General features: G+C 38.2%; 1 protein-coding gene and 1 pseudogene across 3 annotated transcripts in view; one reads left to right on the plus strand and one right to left on the minus strand.

Annotated features, from left to right (window-relative positions):
• Positions 1–25,040, minus strand: part of SLC25A12 (solute carrier family 25 member 12) — a 115,834-nt gene that overhangs the window by 23,583 nt on the left and 67,211 nt on the right. For both annotated transcript variants that reach the window (XM_025404089.1, XM_025404088.1), the window contains 5 exons: positions 18,719–18,803; positions 7,659–7,740; positions 5,876–6,034; positions 2,753–2,805; positions 2,136–2,216 (listed from right to left, as the gene is read on the minus strand). In XM_025404089.1, the coding sequence (XP_025259874.1) occupies positions 2,136–2,216; positions 2,753–2,805; positions 5,876–6,034; positions 7,659–7,740; positions 18,719–18,803 (460 nt within the window). The remainder of the gene's footprint in view (positions 1–2,135; positions 2,217–2,752; positions 2,806–5,875; positions 6,035–7,658; positions 7,741–18,718; positions 18,804–25,040) is intronic.
• On the plus strand, positions 23,099–24,762 carry LOC112635947 (annotated as a pseudogene). The gene has a single exon (XR_003122108.1). The product of XR_003122108.1 is annotated as a heterogeneous nuclear ribonucleoprotein A1-like (transcript).

Below are 25,040 nucleotides of genomic sequence, written 5' to 3' on the forward strand. Positions count from 1 at the left end.
AAAAATTCCTAAAGTTCAAACCTATAAACAGGGTCTGTAGCTAGGAAGAACAAAGGAACTAAATATCTTATTTTGGTTTAACCACTTAGGTCACATGTCAGACATGGAAACAGGTCAGCTTCATGTCCAAAAACCTGGATATTGCAAATGGAAACAAATAATTAGTTACATGGAACAGAAAGAGCATGACTTAGAAGATTTCTGGCAAAGGTATGCATGTGCTGTGATAAAAATGACTTAGAAAGCTTAACCAAACAGAAACTTAAAACGACCAAGAAAAAGAATATTTATGATTGGCAAAGATTCTCTCTCTAGACAAGAACCAATTACAGAATCTAATTGGAATAAAGGAAAAAGAGAAACTTCATTTCTGGTGATCCACCTAAGCAAAAGTTTTATTCTATGTCCACTGTTTACTCTTCATTAAAAAAGAAATGTAGCCAAGGAGATTTCCTTCCTGAGAATGTGCTGGGGCATGCATACAGGCACACACACACCCACACAGCAGTCCACCTCTACCAAAGCAACTCTGCAGAAAGGTGAGGACTCAGGTATGTGCCACACTGACACATATCAAAGAGAACCTGAAGCAACCTCTTTCTCTCTCTGACCCCCGAGGCAGTGTCTCTGAATTAAATGTTGCCAAGGTCACTGACCTCATCACTTCAGGTTTCACAAGCAACTGAGGAAGTTTTAGCCAAGACTGTCAGGCAATTCAACTGGAAGTTATTAATGTTTCCAAGAATAAAATGGACTAAACAAGTCTTAAACGAACCATACATTATCAAATATGAAACAAATACCACAAATGAAATTAGTTGAGTTGGAAACAGATTTAAGAATTGGTCCAAAGCCAATGTCATGCTTACACTTTAAAGACAGAAACCTTTGTGCCCTAAGTAAATATCAGAGTCTCTGGGTTCGGAATTTCTGTCAACAGCTGAAATGTAGTTACCATTATTATTGTTTGCCATACCCTCTGGCCTCTAAAGAAGAAAAATTATAATTAAACAATGGCTTACTCAGTCCTATATCTAAGATATAAGGGCCCAATTAATCAGCCATCTCACACTTGTTTTAAAGTTCCAGTTAACATATACGAATGGTAACTCTACCCACTACTATATTTTCTGTACTCCATTTCTTAAAAGGAATAGGAATTAGAACTTTTAAAAAAGTCTGGAAGATAATGCTTTAGGAGCATCAAAGAGATAGAGCTGATGAAAACGTTACCTCTTTTTTTTTTTATCATTATACTTTAAGTTCTAGGGTACATGTGCACAACGTGCAGGTTTGATACATATGTATACATGTGCCATGTTGGTTTGCTACACCCATCAACTCATCATTTACATTAGGTATTTCTCCTAATGCTCTCTCTCCCCCAAACCCCCAACCCCCGACAGGCCCCAGTGTGTGATGTTTCCTGTCCTGTGTCCAAGTGATCTCATTGTTCAATTCCCACCTATAAGTGAGAACATGTGTTTAGTTTTCCGTTCTTGCGATAGTTTGCTGAGAATGACGGTTTCCAGCTTCATCCATGTCCCTGCAAAGGACATGAACTCATCCTTTTTGATGGCTGCATAGTATTCCATGGCGTATATGTGCCACATTTTCTTAATCCAGTCTGTCATTGATGGGCATTTGGGTTGGTTCCAAGTCTTTGCTATTGTGAATAGTGCCGCAATAAACATATTTGTGCATGTGTCTTTATAGTAGCATGATTTATAATCCTTTGGTTATATACCCAGTAATGGGATTGCTGGATCAAATGGTATTTCTAGTTCTAGCTCCTTGAGGAATCGCCACACTGTCTTCCACAACGGTTGAACTAATTTACACTCCCACCAACAGTGTAAAAGTGTTCCTATTTCTCCACATCCTCTCCAGCATCTGTTGTTTCCTGACTTTTTAATGATCACCATTGTAACTGGCGGAAAATGCTACCTCTTTTCTATACTCAAAACCAGTTAGCTTTTACAATAAAATTTAAAAGTTATTCCATATGATTATTGAGAAAACCTGCTTAGAATCCCTTGAGTTCAAGGGAAATGTCACTCAGATATCTATCATATCTGTGCAAAAAGGTTAACGGAATATATTTGTCACAAGAAGCGCCTAAGAGTAATACTTACACAGCCTCCAGCAAGGACTTCTGCTGGAAGTGGAACAGAGCCATCTCTTCTGGTAAATTTGTCCCGAACAAAATCATTAACCTAATTAGAAAGACAACATCAGTTAACCAAAATTCCCAACTGTGTCTCTTCTGGCACACTGTTGCTTTTCCAAGTCAGCAAAATATTTGTCTTATGATAAAATTAAAAATTATCAAATGCTTATATGTAAAATTAAAGTTTTACAAATTCTGTGATAGTGTGCCAGTGTCGGCAGTATCAATTTTAGTTTTGTTTTTGAGACAGGGTCTCGCTCTGTTGCTCAGGCTGGAGTGCAGTGGCATGATCATAGCTCACTACAGCCTCAAATTCCTGGACTCAAGCAATCCTCCCATATCAGCCTCCTGGCATGTCACCACACTTGGCTAATTTTCCATTTTTGTTGCTGTTGTTGTTTTGGTAGAGCTGAATTCTTACTATGCTTATGCTGGTTTGGAACTCCTGGTCTCAAGTGATCCTCCCACCACCCAAAATGCTGGGATTATAGGCATGAGCTACCATGCCGAGCCTTGACTTCAGTTTTTTGGATTAATGGTAATGTAAATAAATGACACAAATTCAGTTAGAGAGAAACTTACAGTCAGTTTAATGGCCTTTTCTGGAGCAACCCCTATAAGCTGTGGTATCAGACCTAGGTAAAGGGACAGAATCATCAGCAATATAGATGTACCAGACACGAAAACACAAGCCCAACAACAAGGAGTTTCCCCCATATTATTTACCCATCAAACATTTTAGAGTTTTCATTAAAATGGGAAAAAGATTATCCTGAAAACTCTGTATACATATGTAATCATTATTTACAAATGCAGTATAATGTCATGTTTCTTGAGGCTATAAATCCTCTTCTTAAGCATGCTTACTTTAAAGCCCGGTTATCCAACACTTCCCAAAAAGTCCATGAGGAAGAAACAGAGCCATGGGTCTTCTCTATTCTGAGAACACCGCCAATGAAAATGTAACCAAATTCCCTCCCTTGTTATAACCAAAAACATATAAACATACACAGACACTGTACACTTGGAAAAGCTCTGAAAAGCATGCTGTTAAGCATACCCAGATTTTGCCACAAACTGTACTACCTACATAATGGCATACAGTGGCTTGGTTATTATAGAACACTAACTCCCATAATCTCTTCAGAGAGACACAGCATTCAATATTCATTTATTTAAAAGGAAGCCAAAACTGCAAAGAAAAATGCAGTTTTAAGTATTGTTTAATGAGTATCTCCTATAAGCAAAAACATATGCCTGTTGTATTCTTATTTACTAATATATGTCAAGCTTAAGACATTTTAAAAGAATCCCCTCAAAACAAAGGAAATCATAATCCTTAGAAAGTTAAATTTCCCAGGCTGGTTGTAAACTGGAAAAGAAAAAAATAAACAACATCTGTTGGGCTCAGCTTTCTAAAGCACACAGCTTATCCGAATTGTTAGCATACTTTTTCCCATACATTTTTTAAAGATGCTAACAATAAACATTTTATATTCTTTAAATCATCCAGCCAAACGGGAGTTATATATGTGTTTGCCTGCTTGCTGACTGCTGATCTGCAGCCTGCTTTGAGGATACTGCTGAATGATTTTCCATAAGCTGAGAGCCAGCAAGTAATCATACATATTGGCTACTGTCAGTCAGACTGAATTATCAATGATACACACAAATCCACACACACTTTTCATGGGTAGCAGACTGATTTAAAAGAACAAATCAGCAGATGGCAGTCTTAACTTTCTAACCCTCGTGATTATCAGGCTCAATTACTTTTAATCTAACTCCCATACAACCATGTCAGCATGCATATTTGTTTTACAACTCGCCTCAATAAGGCTCATGGAATTTAATAAAGTACTGATTTGTGTCATTTTATCATTGTTGCCTGCAAAGAAATTTAGCTAATCTGTCAACAATTTTGTCAATCATCTGACAGAATAATGGACCAGTTCCAAGCAATATATGACAATCTCAATAATCATAGTGCTCACATACAGGACTCCCACAATCTTCTCCCTAATACAAAAGTCTCTCATTTAAAGAACTGCTTTTATGAGCTTACATCCTGAATAAAACCAACAATCCCCTCCCCTACTTGCTATATTGCATCCATTTAATTAACATGACATCCCTCTCAAATGAAATCTTCTGTGAGCACCTATTCATTGAGAAGGCTAAACTGTGCAGTAAATATCTAGGTTCCTTTTAATAGGGGACATTTTCTTTGCAATTTAAAAGTATACCAAAGAGGAGAAAGGTCATTATTCAACAAAGAAACACTGGAGATATCAAGGAAAAAAACAACCTTAATGCCACTTAACCTTGATTCCCCATTACATAAAATATGGATACGCAGGGTTTAATCAGTTAAAACAAGCATTCACACAGAAAGATCTGCGTTCTGGATACTGTTCCCCTTTCCACAGGGTACATGCTGTACAGGTGGAATTCAAAGAGGCTACAGTTCTGAATATTTGAGGAAAACTCATCACATTCATTCTCAAGAGCAAGGTACTTGAGCCTAGTTTGATTTCAGAATGACTCTCTCCTCTTATTCTATACATAATGCTAAAAATGAACATCCTTGTGACCCTCTACTTCAATTATGAGTTTATCGGAGTTATATTTTTTTATTGAATACCTGTATATAATGTTAACCAGAGGTGTTTTTTTTTCTCCTGTCCATGAGCCCAAAGCTTTGTTCGGGCCCAGTCTTTCTTAGGAAGATTTCTAAGCCAAATAGTTCAACAGAGCTCAGAATAGGCTAGGGATTAATGAGCTTGTGTGTGCAAACAAACAAGTACAGTAAATTACATAAATGGCCTGGACTCGAGCATGTAGAGAGCATTTTCAAAGAATCCCAAGTGGCGCCCAAAGAGATTAAAAAATTAATCTCCCTCCCAAAGGAAACCCTATATTCTAATGTGGAAACACATACATGAAAGTCATTCTCTCTCCAAAGAGACAAGTTCCTACAAAGACAACGGGGGGTGGGGAGAATTCTGCATGGGGCTGCTGCCTCTGTTGCCAACTGCACTGTGCTCAGTCTAGAATGGCTGCTAACATTCCCTGCAAAAGAAAATCTCTCTGTTTTGACTGTACACCTTTGAGCTAAGTGGGGGAAAGGAGCAAGAATTAGACTTGGAACCAAAGGGTTTTCCTTTTTTTTTTTTTTTTTTTAAACCTTCACATGACTCATTGGAAAAAATTTATAAATGTTCCCTGAAAGAGACAAAAACATTTGATATTTCTTTCAGTTGAAACAAATATATGGAGGGTAAACTCATCTTTGAGTGGTAGCCTGGCTTCTTTTTCGCAGAAAAGAGATGTATTTCTCCTCTTTAATTCTTTGAGAAAAGCAGCTCTCTATTTCTTAGCTATCATCCTTGTATTCCACCTGCAGATATATGCCTTGGTTTGTAGAAGCATGGTGACATAGACCCATGTTGGGACAAACACATAATTTGGATACCAAGAAATATAAATAGCAAGAAGAAGAAATGAAGACCTTGTTTGCAGATTAATATTGCTAATCACCAGAAAGAATGTAAAAAGGGAAATGAGCAAAGAGAAAATAAAAAGAGAGAAACAGACCTAGTCTGGTTAGGCATACTACATATTGGCTTCCATAATTAGTGAGTTAAAATCTGCTGCTGGTGAGATCAAATCACTAACTTCAGCAGCTGGGATTTGCTTACTCACCCCGGTAGAGTCCAAAGAAGCCCTCATAACGCAAGACTTTCTTAAAACAGTCAAAGCTGTTTTTGTACATCAGCTCCCCAACAACAGAGCCAGAGCCACGCTGGTTTTGCATTCGGGTCTTCACCAGATCTATAGGATACACTGCAGTGGCTCCCACAGCTACAAACAGAAGAATTTTTAGGCTTAAAAAAGAACACAATTAAATGGAGAGTCCATAAGGATGACAAATCTTATCTTAAAGGATGAAAAAATAAAACACAATATGTATTCTCACAAAAGAGACTTTATGTTAGTATTTTTCTTTCCCTCACACACACCTTAGGGATGGCAGGCTATAGCAACCACTGAAATCCATAAATACAGCTGCTTCAGAGAACAACTGTCAACAATGCTCTTTGATATCTTAGGTTCATAAATTACAGAGTGGATTACTGAGTCACTTCCCAAATCAGATAGTTAACACTCAGTTTTCTATAACAACAACATTAAACTATTATATAAAACATTTACTTATATTTTCCATTAAATGCCTAAATATTATGCCAGTTACTTCTTAAAATGACTATATCTGTACACTAGGTGGCTACAATTTTAAAATTTAGTTTAATAAAGCATCTCGGTAAATTAATCATAGTTACAACCACAATATTGGAGACACATTTCAACATTATCCTATCCCTATGTATAGAATTCGGTTTGAAAGAAAATATGGCTATGCTTTAAAATTTCTCAGGGACTGAAAAATTTATTTACATGAACGAAAGTATTACACACTTTGACTGCTGAAAGCTGAAACCTGGTTTGCAACTTCTAAAACTGAGAGTGAAAAGAAAAAAAAAAAAGTATTTTGAGTTCAGGCTTATCTTAAAAAATCGTAAGCATTTTAATCACACCTGCTAGTTTCTTCTCAACAAAGCAACTTCAGATTGTACACATTTTCTATGTAGAGTATCTAAGCAAAAACAGTCTCTCAAATTTTGACTGTGAACAGGGAGGGAAGGGAGGTTCATTTTTGCAAATAAACATCAAGTCCAGATATTGTCAAACAAGTGATAAGGGAAAGGAAAACATGCAAGCAGAAAAGCACAAGTGAATCACTTTGAGACGTTGTTTTATTTCATGAGGTTCTGGATTCATATCTCAAATCTCAATTTCTTTTTTTTTTTTTTTCAGTTTTATTTTAGGTGTAGGGTATATATGAAGGTTTGTTACATAGGTAAACACGTCATGGGCATTTGTTGTACATATTTCATCACTCAGGTATTAATCCCAGTATCCAATAGTTATTTTTTCTGCTCCCCTCCTTCCTGCCACCTTCCCCCGCAAGTAGACCCCAGCGTCTGTTTCCTTCTTTGGGTTCATAAGTTCCTATTTAGTTCCTACTTATAAGTGAGAGCATGCGGTATCTGGTTTTCTGTTCCTGCGTTAGTATGATAAGGATAATAGCAAATCTCAATTTCTTAACCTGCCCCATAAACACAGTCTCATTTTCCACTTTTTTATACTGGCCTTAGCCAGTATGATTAAGGAGAGTGCAGCACTGCATCCCAGACTTTCACATCATTACAGAGGTTTTGTCCTGAAGACAGACTGGAGCCAGATGGTCCACAGTCATTGCTATGACAAGTCCCCTGATCATAGGTAAAAATAAAGAACACTTCAGAAAGCCCTGAAGTCGTGACCCATGGGAACAATGAACTACACCTTTGCTGATCTGCCTTAGTCTAGTGAGATAAGATTACATTAACACAAGCCTCAAACAACACACAGACATGTCACTCACCTCCAGCAACTGAGCCCAGAGTGAATCTGTAAGCAGACTCGGCAATCTGGAGCCAGATAGGCCTACCTAATCCAGGAGACTGCTGCAAAGAAGAAGAAAGCGAGTAAAAAAAAAAATCTTGAAAGAGCACACAGCAAGTGAAAAAAACTACAATTTGACTATTTTAAGACAAGAAAAAACAAAACCTAAAAGTGATATTGGTAATGCAGTAGTATCTTTTCCAAAAGAAGAAAATAGGATATTCATGCAGCCAAAAATGAAAGCAATGTATTTAAAAATAGATAACTCTATCATCAGCATTTAAAAACCATATTAAGCCAAATACACAGTAGCTTCCCCCTTACCCCAATTTTTACAAGCCTATTAATACCTCATTTATCTGCTACTGTTGGGGGAATACACTATCAGTTTACAGAAGTGAATCTTTCAGGTAAACAAGCATTTCAGTTATAAAATTTTTTTCCTTCTTTAACTTAAAATTTAAAAAGCTTTCTAAAGTGTAAAAAATTAACTTGATTCTTAAATCGGAGAATATTGATCATAATCTACCATCTCTAATGACTACTGTCATAGTTCTAACATAAAATCTATAATAATAATAAAGAGAAAAATTCCACCAGATGTTATTTCACAGGTATCCCATAGCATAAAGAAAGGATCTAAGATAACTTGTCTATACTAGTGTGTCAGTCTTGTTCTTTAATATTCATTATGAAAAGACCTTCTATACTATGTAAACAGTATGAAATGACAGAATAAACTAAATAAAAAGTTAACATACTTGCCAATGTCTTAATTATATATACAAAAATCTAATATACATTATACAATTATATATAAGATGTATTTTAAAGTATATACAAAAATAGAAATTATAAAAGAATGAGATAAATGTTTCTAAGTAATTTTATATTTCACTTATTAAGTAATGCAAAAATATTCTTTTTTTTTTCCTTTTTTTGGAGACAGAGTTTCACTCTGATGCCCAGGCTGGAATATAGTGGCACAAACACGGCTCACTGCAGCCTCAAATTCCCCGGTTCAGGCCATCCCACTGCCTCAGCCTCCGAAGTAGCTAGAACTACAGGTGCATGTCACCATGCCCAGCTAATTTTTAAATTTTTTTGTAGAGATGGGGTCTGTCTATGTTGTCCAGGCTGGTCTCAAACTCTTGAGCTCAAGCAATCCTCCCACCTCAACCTCCCGAAGTGCTGGGATTACAGGCACGAGCCACCTCACCTGGCACAAAAATATTCCTGATACTGCTTTCGAATACCAAAATCCATGGATGCTCATGTCCCTGATCTAAAATGGTGTAGTATTTTCATATAATCTATGCACATCCTCTGGTATACTTTAAATCATCTATACATTACTTCTAATACCTAATATAAGGTAAATAAGATGTAAATAATTGTTATGCTGAATTTTTAAATTTTGTATTTGTAAATTAAATTTGTAAATTTTGTTGTAGTGTTATTTTTTATTGTTTGTTTTTTCCCAAATATTTTCCAACCACAGTTGGTTGAATCCAAGGACATGGCACTCAAGCAGATTGAGGGCCCACTATATTGAATATGCTTCAGTATAATTAACTGAATATGCTTCAATGAGTTTCTAAAATGTTGATTAACCAGTTAATTCTGATACTTTGTTTCAAAGACAACAGTTGAAAACATAAACACAATCTGTCCTTTCAAGGCAGTGATGATATTTAATCTCATATACTTTGAAGGAATTCAAGTTATGGCATTGCTATGGATTCAATGCTTGTGACTCCCCAAAATTCATGTGTTGAGACCCTACTGCCCAGTGTGATAGTATGTGAAGGTGGCAACTTTGGGTAGTAATTAGGTAATGAAAATGGAGCCCTCATGATAGGATTAGTGCCATTATAAGAAAAGACACAAGAAAGATGACCTCCCTCTATCTCTCCCTCATATAACAAGGATATAACAAGAAGCCTGCTGTCTACAGACTAGGAACAGGGCCCTTACCAGTAAATGAATCAGCCAACACCTTGATCTTGTAGTTTCTAGCCTCTAGAACTATGAGAAATAAATGTTTGTTATCTAAACCACCTATGGTAATTTGTAATAGGAGTCCAAACAAAGACAGGCATTTTAGCTTACATTTTAAAATCAATATAGCTATTATGCTACCTACTAAACACATTGGCATATGTTTTTAACTTCTTTAAAAATGTACTGGGCCGGCGCAGTGGCTCATACCTGTAATCTCAGCATTTTGGGAGGCTGAGGTGGGCGGATCACTTGAGGTCAGGAGTTCAAGACCAGCCTGGCCAACATGGTGAAACTCTATCTCTACTAAAAATGCAAAAATTAGTCAGGTGTAGTGGCAGGTGCCTATAATCCCAGCTACTTGGGAGGCTGAAGTGGGAGCATCACTTGGACCTGGAGGTGGAGGTTGCTGTGAGCTGAGATCACAAATCACTGCACTCCAGCCTGGGTGACAGAGCAAGACTCTGCTTCAAAAAAAAAAAAATGTATATAGAACGTTATTTCCCCCACTTAAGAGTTTCTCAATCACAAAACTGGATGAAAATAAATCTCATTCTCATAAATTATGAATTATTTTCAATCATGTATCCTTTCAAAATATGTTGAATTAAAACTCATAGAATAAAAAGCCTATGATCCTAAATAAGCATCAAGTAACCATTAATTCCCTTATTCATATAAAAGGTTTCTCCTGTATTCAACCACATGTATTTTTCTTTATACTTTCTTCCTTTAAAGAACGTTTATAAGCCCTACAAAATCCTATGAAAACTGAAGGATTATACTGTGCTTTAATTCTTTGCTAAAAACATTTCTAACTATAAATACCCAAATGCCTTTTGACAGAAATGTCACCTTCGCCCTTATTAAATAACATTTAAAAGAAAACATACAATATATGGTCAGCAACATTTTTTTTAAGGCTTAGTTATCACTTATGGCTCGCTTGTATTCAGGTATGTAAATTAATGTAATTAATGCTATGGATTTCACTTCATGAATATTCATAAATGAAATGCTATCGCTGTCATCCCTATTAATGACTGTGTACTGAATTTTTAGCATTTAGACTGAAGGAAAACACTCAGCACTAAGAAGATTGCCTGCCGTGAGCAAATGTGCCAAAGGAAAAGACGCTCTTTCCCTTAAGGTTATGATTATGATCATAAAGTTTGATATTTAACAAGGTTAATTAAGTGTTTTTCAAAACAAGAGTTGAGAATCTTAAATGATTTTTAACCTACTCCCTAAGCATATGTGTGTGATAGGAAATAAGTTGATTCCTCATTTAAAGAGATGTTCTCTTCATTTTTTTGTTACAGGTATCTTATTTTGTAAGTGAGAATTAGGTCTAGTGAGGTGGCTCACACCAGTAATCCCAGCACTTTGGGAGGCTGAGGCAGGCAGATCACTTGAGCCCAAGAGTTCAAGACCAGCCTGGGCAACATGGTAAAACTCCATCTCTACAAAAAATACGAAAATTAGCCAGGCACGGTAGTACATGCCTGTGGTCCCAGCTACTTGAGAGGCTGAAGTGGAAGGATCACTTGAGTCTGGGAGGTTGAGGCTGCAGTGAGCAGTGATGATGCATTAGATAAGGCAAGATTATGTCAGTTAACAAGTCAAACCACACTGCCAACTCAATAGGGAGAATTACCTCTTTCAAATGACACACTATTAATGGGTAGAATAAAAGGGAAAAATAGCTAAAGTTTTTATCTCAAGCATTGGAAGGGGGGGAAAAGGCTAGATTCTATAAAAACAAAAATGTATGACTGGAATGGCAAAATAAGGCTAGGGGAAACAAAACAAAATTTTTCTGTCTGCAAATTACATCTATGACTTCAATAGTCTGGGATTTGAATTCAATATTCTTGGCCTTACAAAGTAAGATTAAAACCTAAAGCCATGACAGTATAGGAGAAGGAGATGAAGAGAAAAAAAAAATATATATATATGTGTGTGTTTGTATATATATATATTTTCCCCTGAATGCTAAACAATACATACTTTTCTCTCAGTAAAAAGGGAGTTAAGTTGTGTTAGAGACTACAGTAAGTCTTCAAATCTAATAATTTAAATGAGTTAAATGACTAATAAATAATAGCTAATACATAAATCTAATTTTCTTTTTGAGAACAGACTTCCTTTTGTGGTAAAGTATCACAGGTGAAAGAGGTAAAATGTTCCAAAAAAAGGAATTCCTAAATGGACTGTAATGTCTTCCTGTATGTGCTCATGAATCCAAAATTCAAAGAAGGGCCACAGAAATGCAAATTACACAAAGAAAACAAAGTCCTATGTCTAAGGAATGCTATACACAAAATAAAGATTAAAAAAATTATAATATGCAGCCGTAAAAAAGAATGAGATCCTGTCTTTTGCAGTGACATGGATGGAGCTGGAGGCCATTATCCTTAGCAAACTAACACAGGAACAGAAAACCAAATACCATTATGTTCTCACTTATAAGTGGGAGCTAAGTGATAAGAGCTTATTATGAACACAAAGAAGGAAACAACAGACACTGGAGTCTACCTGAGGGAGGAGTAGGGGAGAAAGGAGAGGAGCAGAAAAGATAACTATTGGGTACTGGGCTTAATACTTGGGTGATGAAATAATATGTACAAAAAATCCCATGACACATGTTTACCTATGTAACAAACCTTCACATGTACCCCCAAACTTAAAAGTTAAAATAATAATTCTTAGTAATTCAATAATGTTTTGACAGAACACAATCCAGCTTATATTCCATAGTTCTTTTAGTGAGTGGCCTATAGCTTTAATATAATTTCCCATAGAAACAAAACTTTTTTAAAGAAAGTACATATATATCCAAGCAGGTCCATCACAGATCATTTATCCCATACAGTTGAAAAAGTAATTATGTAATATACAGTAAAGAAAAAGAGAAGGTTTGTTTTCCCACTTTCACATAGGGCCAGAATTGGTCTATAACCTGGTTTTAATATCCAAACTGTTAACATGCTTCAAAAATATACATCCTCTTCTTTCTGCAATCCACCTCCTCTTTTATCTCATTTCCCTCAAATCAAAATTTCCATTTCTCTCACTGTAGGTCATCTTAATAGCAAAACATATTTATCCGTTCTACTGATGGTGAGTATTTAGATTGTTCCAATATTTTTGCAATTGCAAATAATGCTGCTATAAACATTCTTTTTTTTTTTTTTTTTTTTTTTTTTGAGACACAGTCTCCCTCTGTTGCTCATGCTAAAGTGCAGTGGCACATTCCTGGTTCACTGCAACCTCTACCTCCTGGGTTCAAGCAATTCTCGTGCCTCAGCCTCCCGAGAAGCTGGGACTATAGGTGCGCACCACCATGCCTGGCTAAATTTTTTGTATTTTTTTGTAGAGATGGGGATTCATCATGTTAGCCAGGCTGGTCTCAAACTCCTGACCTCAAGTGATCCACCCACCTCAGCTTCCCAAAGTGCTGGGATTACAGGTGTGAGCCACCACGTCCGGCCTAAACTTTCTTGTACATATCTCTTAACACACTTGTGTAAACATTTTTGTTAGGGACTACTCCCAGGAGAGGAACCGACAGGTCACGGGGTATGTGTTTCTTCAACTGCAGTGGTACTGACAAATAGTTTCCAAAGTTGTGATGCTAGCAATTTCCATTCCTTCACCTCTTGAACAACACTTGCCATTGTCAGAGTATCATTTTGATTAATCTGGATAGTATAAAATAGCATCCCATTGTAGTTTTAGTGTGTGTTTTCTTGTACTAATGGTATTAAACTTTTCTATTATTTTTCCTTACCATTTGGATATCCTCTTTTGTGAGGTTTCTCTTCAGGTATTTTGCCAATTTTTCTATTGCATTGCCTGCCTTTTGCTTATAAATTTGCAGAAGTTTATTATACTATATATTCTGGACACTGATCCTCTATTATTTAAATGTATTGCAAATATCTCTGCCTATTGTGTAGCTTGTCTTTTCACACTCTTAGTGGTATATTTTGATAAAAGTTCTTTAATGAAGTTTAACTTATTAATCTTTCTCTTTATGACTGGTGTTCTGTACTATTTACAAAATCTCTGCTTATCTCCAGATCATAAATAGAATCTCTCGTGTTATCCTCTTTAATCTTTCACATTTAGGAACAGGAAAAGACTTTTGTGTATGGTATGGGGTAGTGATTTTTTTTCCTTGTTGAATATCCATCATTAACTAAAAATTTTTTAAAATAGGCCTGGTAGAATTTCAACCATCATCAAAAAATTAAAATATAAAACATTTCAGGCACTTAAAAAAATACAAAGATATATTAATACTTTTTCCTCACTTCTCATCCCCTTTTACCTAATGGAAGTAGATGAGAGTAGATTAAGCAACTGTGTCACATATATGTTTCAGCCCATCTTGGAGTTTGCTTATACAGGCTTCTCATATTTGATAATAAGCACAATAATAGCAGTTAACATTTGTTGCATGCTTAACAGGTGTTAGGCTTAATGTAAGTGTATTATTACTCATGCAATTCTCATAATAATCCTGTAAAGATGAATACTGCTATCCTTATTTATTTATTTATTTATTTATTTATTTATTTATTTGAGACAGGGTCTTGCTCTGTCACTCAGGCGGGAGTGCAGTAGTATGATCACAGCTGACTGCAGCCTCAAACTCCTGCGCTCAAGCAATCCTCCCACCTCTGCCTCCCAAATAGCTGAGACTACAGGTGCTACCATGTACCTGGCTAATTCTACCATGCCTGGCTAATTTTTTTGTATGTTTTTGTAGAGACAGAGATTCATCATATTGCCCAGCTGGTCTCAAACTACTGGGCTCAAAACAATCTGCCCGCTTTGGCCTCCCAAAGTGCTGGGATTACAGGCACAAGCCACTGTGCCTGGCATACTGTCCCTATTTAATAAACGAGGAAACAGAATGAGAGGATGTTACATAATCAGTGGCCAACCTCTTAACTACTGTCTCCCTCATAACTTCTATTTCTGGACTCACAGATTCTCCATCATAAACAAGTGTTTTCATAATACCTTTCATAAGGTGAGATAACAAAACATACATCCTTCTGCCTATTTTATATTTAGGTTTCTAATATATTCATATAAGAGAATACTCTGCATAATAAGTGTAAGTAATTATGTACTACTAATTTGGCAATATAGGAAAAATCACAAGAGAATCAAATCAAGATATCTTCTGGAAGTAACATGGGAATAGCTATGGTTAGCATTACTGTAATTCTGTGAACTAAAGAATGTTAAAAACTGAGTCACTAGGATTGTAGTCTATATGGCCGCCTTAGAATGCCTCATAAACCTGAAATACGTTAACTGAGAATGTTTTTTCAAGGCTGAAAACTGAAGAAAGTTTATTCTATTACTTTGGTTGCTATAAGAACTTAAGCATATTTTCATATTATTCTACTTGAGTCCAGCCTGAATTCCTTACAAAATTTTAAATGTTACAAAGGAAAAAGGAGGATAAATTTAGAATTCTGAAAATAAAATCCATTGATACATACCATTTTACAGAATGCAGGAGCTTGAAGGCTTCTCAGAAATACATGAAGATACTCACTTTACTAAAGGGAAAACTGAGGCCCAAATAAACTTGTATCAGATCTCAAGGACAGTAAAGGTCAGATTTCACAATGGCCATTAGTGGACATTAATTTGAATCCTTAACCTTCACAAATCTGTTTCTATAAAACTCTAATAATTATTTATTATTTCGGTTGAGTTCTATTTTCTCAGATTTTATTCCTATAATAATGTAGAGGAAAATGCATACTTAAGATCTTAATTTTTATTTCTCTGTACCTAAGCCTCAGTAGAAAGACTATTTTCTATGTGAGAGGAAACATTAAACATTTTAGCTGAAGGCAGTGGCTCATGCACTCTGTAATCCCAGCACTTTGGGAGGCCAAGGCCAGTGGATTAATGTAAGCTTAGGAGTTTGAGACCAGTCTGGGAAACATGGCTAAACCCTGTCTCTACTGAAAAAAAATTAGCTGAGCATGGTGGTGTATGCCTATAGTCCCAGCTATTCAGGAGGCTGAGGTGGGAGGATCACCTGAGCCAGGGAGGTCAGGGCTGCAGTGAACAGTGATTGTGCCAATGCACTCCAGCCTGGGTGACAGAGTGAGACTCTGTCTCTACCAAAAAAAAAAGAAAAACTGTCCTGAGACTCTGAGGTTCTTCCTTTGGGGACAATGTAAGAATACCTAAGACCTCTACCAGCTCTCTAGAAATTCTAGATCCCTGTACCATCTCACTGGTTAAGGAAAGGCAGAGAAAGCACTCCCCATCACTCTGGATACCAGAGACCCAGGGAAGAAGAAAATGGTGGTTTTTATCACTGCCCATTTCCTAAGTATCTGACAAGACCCTTGAGGCCACCCAACCCAGCATAAAAGCATCAGCACCGCCACTGAAGACAGGCAAATCATCTTGAATCTGTCTTAAAAAGAATTCACAGCAGTAGCAAAATTACATCACTTTCCTAAGGATGAAGAAACGTGAAGGATGCAGACTCAGGGTGCCAAAGATTGCAAAACAAGCTTCAGATATGGCCTCTAGGAAAATTGCTAGGGGCAAGAGAGGTGGGTGAATAGAAAACTAAGCGGCAGAAAAACTGAGGAGGAGGAAATGAGTTGAGACTTTTAAATTCAGTTTACAATGTTTTTAATACGCTAAATGAAATATTTCCCAATTACAAATATTAAGGACACCTTCAGGGAGAGTTATATCAATAGACACATGTAATACTGCAAAATATCTTCTTTTGAAATGCAATTTTTCAAAATTCAAGAGTAAATTTTCACAAATGTATATACTACAAAAAATAAAATTAAATTCAGTAAGAGTTCTTTAAATATTTCAATGTCTTTTTTAATTTTATTAAAAAATTTTCACCTTCTTTCCTTTTATTAAATGTTGTAATTTTATAAAATTTTATTTTTTAAAAATCACTGAACTGAAATAAATCCATCTATTTTTAAAGGATTTGAGACCTCATAATGGAAATAAACTTTTTTCTTTTTTTTTTTTTAAGACAGGGTCTCACTCTGTTGCCCAGGCTGGAGTGCAGTAGCACAATCACGTCTCACTGCAACCTCAACTTCCTGGGCTCAGGTGATTCTCCCCATCAGTCTCCGAAGTAGCTAGGACTACAGGCACATGCCATCATACCTGGCTAATTTTTTTTTTTTTTTTTTTTTTTTGGTAGAGATGGGGTTGTGCCATGTTGCCCAGGCTGGTCTGGAACTTCTGGGCTCAAGCAATCTGCCTGCCTCAGCCTCCCAAATTGCTGGCATTACAGGCATAAGCCACTGGGCCCGGCCTGGAAATAAACTTTGATGGTAGCAGGTAAAAGAGTTTTTCTGATACAAAAGAAGCTAAATTGCAATGAGTTACAATACATTTTAATTTGTAGGAAGTTTATTACACATCAAGTAAACAAAGTATTAACACAAAACGTAGATATAATGGTTTCTTTTCCATTTTCAATTTGCTTCAACCTGACTACAAAATGTTGTTGTTCCTTATGTAAAGTAGAACTGGAAATTCTAATTAGTTTCACAGGCAGAATCATCATTCCACGGAGCTCAAGTAGAAGAAAGGTTTCTGACCAAGTCTTCCCAAAGTGAACTACACTTAAACATATCTTGATGTTTCATTAACACATTTGGTGAAGGTGAACAATAACAGCAAACCAACCCTGGCTACTCACCAATGTGGCAGCAATGAAGAAAGAGCAGACATAGCCTCTTTCTACAGCATGCACATTTAGTAGCATGCTCGCTCTCTCTCTCTCTGTCTCTCTCTCTGTATCCTGTCTTCTTTATCCATGCCCTCCCCATGTTGCCTAGCCTAGTATGGCATCACACTCTCCTAGAGAATTATGAGGAACGCAGGCTCCATGTCTATTGGAGCAGGAAAGTACCAGGAGGACAATGACTGGCCCTCCTAACCCTTACCCACACACAAAAGCAATGTGATCATCTGCTACCACTGAAACTTCGAAAGTGCTATAGAAGTAGAGGTTTCAACTCAAAACAAGATTTGTTAAAAACTGTTCCATTCCACTCTTCAAGGTAATTTCATGGAATTTCTTTTTCTTACCAAGATAGTACTTGTAATCAGAAATGGGACTGTATTAATTTTATAAGACTTAGAAGCTACTGTTTTAATCATTCTTAACATTTATAAAAACCAAAACTAATATTTATCAAAAATGTAATAACAGTCAAGGTTTTCTTTCCAGTTTCACTACTTTTTTTTTCCCCAGGTTGTAATCTGTAAGGCACAATCCCAGTGAATCAATTATTTCATTTGAGGGAAGTTTTTTTATTTTAGAAACCCTATAAATGCCAGTTTAATGATACAAAGTAAACCTAACAATTATCTTCAAATGTGACGAGGCAAATGAAAAGAATGCTAATTCTAAGGGGAAGGGGGTCAAACCGATGTATGTCTGAACTCTTATTTTCCTTATCTGAACAAAACAAAAAACAAAACACAAACATAAATCTAGTTATCTCATAAAAATGTTCTATAGGCTGGGCGTGGTGACTAATGCCTGTAATCCCAGCACTTTGGGAGGCCGAGGTGAGTGGATACCTGAGGTCACGAATTTGAGACCAGCCTGCCCAACATGGCAAAACCTTGACTCTACTAAAAATACAAAAATTAGCCAGTTGTGGTGGCGCATGCCTGTAATCCCAGTTACTCGGGAGGCTGAGGCAGGAGAATCTCTTAAACCCAGAAGGCAGAGGTTGCAGTGAGCCGACATCATACCATTGCACTCCAGCCTGGGCAACTGAGCCAGACTCCATCTAAATATATATATATATATATATATATTCTATAAAAGTGGGGGTAACAGTAGTTCTATAAAGGTAATCTTTAAGCTAAGTAAAGTCTTTCTCTAGAAAGTAATTTTTAATTTTTACAGCATTCAGAAGCTGTCAGCTCCTACTCAGGCTACTAGTTCAGCACTTTTTAAGGTGATCATATTTATGAGACTACTCATACCTGTCTCTGAAGTTCTGCCAGGTTGTAAGGTAAGGCCCCCTCAGCCAATGGGGCTATTCTCTCAATATCTGCCAAAGTCAAGCGCCTTCAGGAAAAATATAAGAAAGAATTGTTAGACACTGACAAACTCCTCATGCCAAAATCATCTTTTCTCCAAAAACAAAAAAAAACAAAAAAAACTCCGAACTATAGTTTAAAATCTTTACTTCCCTATTTACACAAATCACTTTAGTGACCAAAAAACCTTTTAACTCTGTTTTCATCAACAAAAACCAAAAGACTCCAGAGAAATAATGTGGAGTTAATGAATTTAGTAAGACTCCAGTGATAGATATTAAAATCAAATAATTATTGCCAGAAGCAAAATATAGAGGTTGACTGTCCGTACCCACTAAATGTGTCCCCTAAGGATATATATTTAAAGCACAGGTGCAAAGTATCTGGGAAGGATACATATAAATCTGATAAATACTGGTTGCCTCCAAGGAAAGGAACAAGGGTAGGAGGGAGACTTCTTTTTTTTTTTTTCAACGATATGTTTTTTCCAACCCTTTGAGTTTTGACCCATTTTTAGGCAGGAGAATAGGGTCTGGAGACAGGGAGACTTCACTTCAGCCTCATGGGCCAACTCTTCATTTGCATAGGATAACTTCAGCCTCTGATTGGTTGCAGGCTGAGCCTTCACTTCGGCCTCCAATTGATCACGGGCTGAGCCTTCACTTCAGCCTCCAACTGCTTGTGGGTCAAGTCTTCATTTATATAGGGTGTAACCAATAGGAAACTTCTAACGGGTACTTAAACCCCAGATGATTTGCAACTAGGGCTCTTGAGCTGCTTGCTCAAGCCTGCTCCTGATATGTGGAGTATAGTTTTGCTTCAATAAATCTATGCTTTTGTCTTCTATTGCTTTGTGTGTTTTGTCCAATTCTTTGTTCAACATGCCAAGAAACTGGACAACTTATAGTCAAGACCCTCCACTGGTAACATATCTTGGCAAGTCAGCCAGGAGGTAAGCCCAAATTTGGGGATTTACTTCTCTTTGCCTTTTCCCTTTTTCTTTTCGGACACAGGCTGGAGTTATCTCTATGCAGGGCTCCCTCCACTCCACAGAGGGGAACCCCTTCCGCTCTCTTTCCCTTTTCCAACACGGGATTCTTCACAGACAGCATCTAAGCACGAAGGCAACAGCAGGTGTCTGGCCAGGGCCACTCTCCCAGGAGACTGAAAGGTATCCATGTGGAAGCACCTGACCACCACTGCCTGGTTTGGGTGAGGGACCTGAGTCCTTCTCTTTTTTTCAGTCTTTCAGAGGCTGTTTCCTAGTAGATCCTTGGTAATTGAGGGCAACTAGCCAGGGCCACTCTCTGGTGTTACCTGAAGGCCAAGAAGTGAATGGAGATAGCTGCCCTGCCCAGAATGGGTAAGTACTCTTTTCTGTCTTTCTTGGTTACAGTCCCTAATCCCTACGTATGATGAAATTGACAGTGGCAGCTCTTCTAGAACAAATTCACACATGTTTCAGTCAACTTAAGCCCTCTTTCCTTATGCCAAATTCTCCTAAAGAGTTAGCTTGTAATGGCAAAAGATATCTCTTAGGCATTCTGACTTCCCCTTCAACTTGCTGAGGAGTTGTGGGGCCCACAATCTTTAGAATACATTCTACATCTTGTTTCTTTTGTCATCGCCATATTATTTTTATAGAATGACCTGCCCTTACATGGGGTCCACTGTCATGATGGTGGATTTTTAAACATTCCCTCTCTTGTTGAGGGCCTGAGTGGAATAGCCAACCCTATTATTTCATTTTTCATGCTCCAAATCTACCTTTCCCCCCTGAGACTACCTGTAAAATCCACACGACAAAAGAAATCCATCCAACCTCTAGTTCCTACTATTAAAGTTCATGGCTATCACTCCAGTGGAACAGGAAACAATGGCCTTATCAAATTATAAGGATGCTAGAAGTCAAGGCCTTCATCCGGGGACAAAAGGAAGGCTCACAGTGGGTCATCAGTGGTGGAGAGAACCTTCCCAAAGTGGTACCAGCACCCATCTAAGGTCAGACTAAGATGGGGCCCTAAAGGGGGACACCCCTGAGGACCCCAATCAAGCCCCAGAGATTTTGCAGGGGGATGCCCCGGTAAAATTTGAGTCACCAAATAAGCTAGGTTCTCTTCTTTCTTCCAGACCACTATGGGCAACTCTCCCTCCATTCCATCTGATTCCCCACTTGGCTGCATTCTCAACCACTGGAATCAATTTGACCCTGACAATCTAAGGAGAAAAAACCTGATTTTTTTTTTTTTTTTTTTTACTGTAATACTGTATGGCCCCAAAATTAGCTGGACAGCCGGGAATAATGGGAAGTCTTCATTACAACACCATCCTGCAATTAGACCTATTTTGCAAAAGGCAGTGTAAATGGTCAGAAATCCTACATGTGTAGGCCTTTATGGCCCTATGTCAAAACCCAACCATCTGCAAAACTCCCAGAACCTGCCCCCAAAAGGAAGGTTCTAAGGCAGAACTGGATATTGTGGATGACCTCCTTTATGCAAGGGCCACCTGTCTCTTGGGGCAATGGCAACCACCCCCATATAACCCCCTGCCAAGTGTTTCTGAGGCCCAAACCCAAGAGCTAAAGCCAAGGGCCCTGCTAAGTCCCCCTCACATTCAGAGGGGAACACCCTATTCAACTACCTCTATAGCCCTGCTATCCCTTAGGGAAGCAGCAGGAGCCGAGGGGCTGGTCCGAGTGTCGGTCCCCTTCTCCATAAATGACATACAACAATGTAAAGAAAAAGCTAGGAAGCTATTCAGAGAACCCCAGAAAACTTGCAGATAGGTTTCAAGCTTTGACCTTAGCCTTTCATCTCTCATAGACGTTCAATTCATTCTAGCAACTTGTTGCACCCCCTTGGAAAAGGAATGAATCTTTGAGGTCACTTGCCAAGAAGCAGACAATTTACTTGCCCAAAACCCTCAGGGTTATCGCCCAAACCCAGACACAGTCCCCGCTACTGATCCTAACTGGGACCATAACACCCCCATGGGAATGAACAACTGGGCCAAATTTCTTAAGGCTCTCCTTGGAGGAAAGAAAAAGGGAATAACTAAGGCAGTAAATTATGATAAAGTAAGGGAGGTTGCATAAGGCAAGGAGGAAACTCTAGCCGTGTTTTATGGCAGGCTGGAGGAAGCCTTTAGAAAATATACCAATCTGGACCCTTCCTCTCCTGAAAGCAGTGCTGAGCCCTCTTTTGTTCCTAGTATTACTACCTTCAGTGTGAACTCTCTTGTTAGTGATTACTCCATTTAGAAGTTTGTACTTTTGGCCGGGTGCGGTGGCTCACGCCTGTAATCCCAGCACTTTGGGAGGCCGAGGCGAGCGGATCACAAGGTCAGGAGATCGAGACCACAGTGAAATCCCGTCTCTACTAAACACAAAAAATTAGCCGGGTGCGGTGGCGGGCACCTATAGTGCCAGCTACTCAGGAGGCTGAGGCAGGAGAATGGCGTGAACCCAGGAGGCGGAGCTTGCAGTGACCCGAGATCCCACCACTGCACTCCAGCCTGGGGCACAGAGCGAGACTCCGTCTCAAAAAAAAAAGAAGTTTGTACTTTTTACTGACTACTTTATAGAAACAAATAATCTATATTGCATCATTTTCAAGCCCACAGAAATGTATAAGCCCTATAATCTTGACAGTTTTCAATTATGTTTAATGTTACAAGCATGTAAAACACAGGTGATATATGTAAGAATATGTATAAATACCACTAGATAGCTTATTTTGAAGAAATATTCTCTAAATTTTTTTAACAGTAGATTTTTTGCAGTTTCTTAGGTGTGTTTCTCAATATACTCTCTCAATGTTTTAAAGCATATGGAAATTTGAATACTGTTTAACCTCATGTATTCCTTTGTTTACAGGTTGGTTGACTGATTGATTGATTTATCTTGAGATGGAGTCTCACACTGTTGCTCGGGTTGGAGTGCAATGGTGCAATCTCAGCTCACTGCAACCTCCACCTCCCAGGTTCAAGTGATTCTCCTGCCTCAGCCTCCAGAGTAACTGGGATTACATGCGCACACCACACCAGGCTAATTTTTTGTATTTTCAGTAGAGACAGGGTTTCACTATGTTGGCCACACCGGTCTCGAACTCCTGACCTTGTGATCCGCCCACCTTGGCCTCCTAAAGTGCTGGGATTACAGGTGTGAGCAGCCACATCTGGCCAGGTTAATGTTTCTGAGGATTAAAGACATCATGGCTCCCTTTAAGATTCAGTAATATTGATACGTTCGTCAGCTTGCTCCTTTCTGCCCGTGGACGCTGCCGAAGAAGCATCATTAAAGTCTCTTTTCTCCCTGCTGTCATGTCTAAGTCAGAGTCTCCTAAAGAGCCCGAACAGCTGAGGAAGCTCTTCATTGGAGGGTTGAGCTTTGAAACAACCGATGAGAGCCTGAGGAGCCATTTTGAGCAATGGGGAATGCTCACGGACTGTGTGGTAATGAGAGATCCAAACACCAAGCGTTCCAGGGGCTTTGGGTTTGTCACATATGCCACTGTGGAGGAGGTGGATGCAGCCACGAATGCAAGACCACATAAGGTGGATGGAGGAGTTTTAGAACCAAAGAGAGTTGTCTCAAGAGAAGATTCTCAAAGACCAGGTCCCCACTTAACTGAAAAAGATATTTGTTGGTGGCATTAAAGAAGACACTGAAGAACATCATCTAAGAGATTATTTTGAACAGTATGGGAAAATTGAAGTGATTGAAATCATGACTGACTGAGGCAGTAGCAAGAAAAGGGGCTTTGCCTTTGTAACTTTTGACGACCATGACTCCGTGGATAAGACTGTCATTCAGAAATACCATACTGTGAATGGCCACAACTGTGACGTTAGGAAAGCCCTGTCAAAGCAAGAGATGGCTAGTGCTTCATCCAGCCAAAGAGGTCGAAGTGGTTCTGGAAACTTTGGTGGTGGTCGTGGAGGTGGTTTCGGTGGGAATAACTTCAGTCGTGCAGGAAACTTCAGTGGTCGTGGTGGTTTTGGTGGCAGCCGTGGTGGTGGTGGATATGGTGGCAGTGGGGATGACTATAGTGGATTTGGTAATGATGGAAGCAATTTTGGAGGTGGTGGAAGCTACAATGATTTTGGCAATTACGACAATCAGTCTTCAAATTTTGGACCTATGAAGGAAGGAAAGTTTGGAGGCAGAAGCTCTGGCCCCTATGGCAGTGGAGGCCAATACTTTGCAAAACCACGAAACCAAGGTGGCTATGGCAGTTCCAGCAGCAGCAGTAGCTATGGCAGTGGCAGAAGATTTTAATTAGGAAACAAAGCTTAGCAGGAGAGGAGAGCCAGAGAAGTGACGGGGAAGCTACAGGTTACAACAGATTTGTGAACTCAGCCAAGCACAGTGGTGGCAGGGCCTAGCTGCTACAAAGAAGACATGTTTTAGACAAATACTGATGTGTATGGGCAAAAAACTTGAGGACTGTATTTGTGACTAATTGTATAACAGGTTATTTTAGTTTCTGTTCTGTGGAAAGTGTAAAGCATTCCAACAAAGGGTTTTAATGTAGATTTATTTTTTTTTTTGCACCCATGCTGTTGATTGCTAAATGCAATAGTCTGATCGTGATGCTGAATAAATGTCTTTTTTTTAATGTTCTGTGTAAAGTTAGTCTACTCTGAAGACATCTTGGTAAATTTCCCCAACAGTGTGAAGTTAGAATTCCTTCAGGGTGATGCCAGGTTCTATTTGGAATTTATATACAACCTGCTTGGGTGGAGAAACCATTGTCTTCGGAAACCTTGGTGTAATTGAACTGATAGTTACTGTTGTAACCTGAAGTTCACCATTAAAAGGGATTACCCAAGCAAAATCATGGAATTATTGGTTATAAAAGTGATTGTTGGCACATCCTATGCAATATATCTAAATTGAATAATGGTGCCAGATAAAATTATAGATGGGAATGAAGCTTGTGTATCATCCATTATCATGTGTAATCAATAAACAATTCAATTCTCTTGAATGAAAAAAAAATTCAGTAATATTAATAAAATTTGAGATATATAGGATTAGAATCCAACACATTGAGAGGAAAATTGTTAAATTGTATAGCTGTAGAGCAGGAAATGAAACCCAGGTTGTAAGCTCTGAGGGGGCAGGAAAACTGTTGGTGAAGTACACCATGAGCTACCATACAAGTGTATCAGTGACTGAGCAGTAAGTTGCGGAGCCTAGCTCTATGTGAATGTGAATTTTTAAACTGCACCGTGCCTCAGTTTATCCATCTTTACAATG

This window comes from Theropithecus gelada, chromosome 12 (assembly GCF_003255815.1).
Source record: "Theropithecus gelada isolate Dixy chromosome 12, Tgel_1.0, whole genome shotgun sequence".
NCBI classification, from domain to species: Eukaryota; Metazoa; Chordata; class Mammalia; order Primates; family Cercopithecidae; genus Theropithecus; species Theropithecus gelada.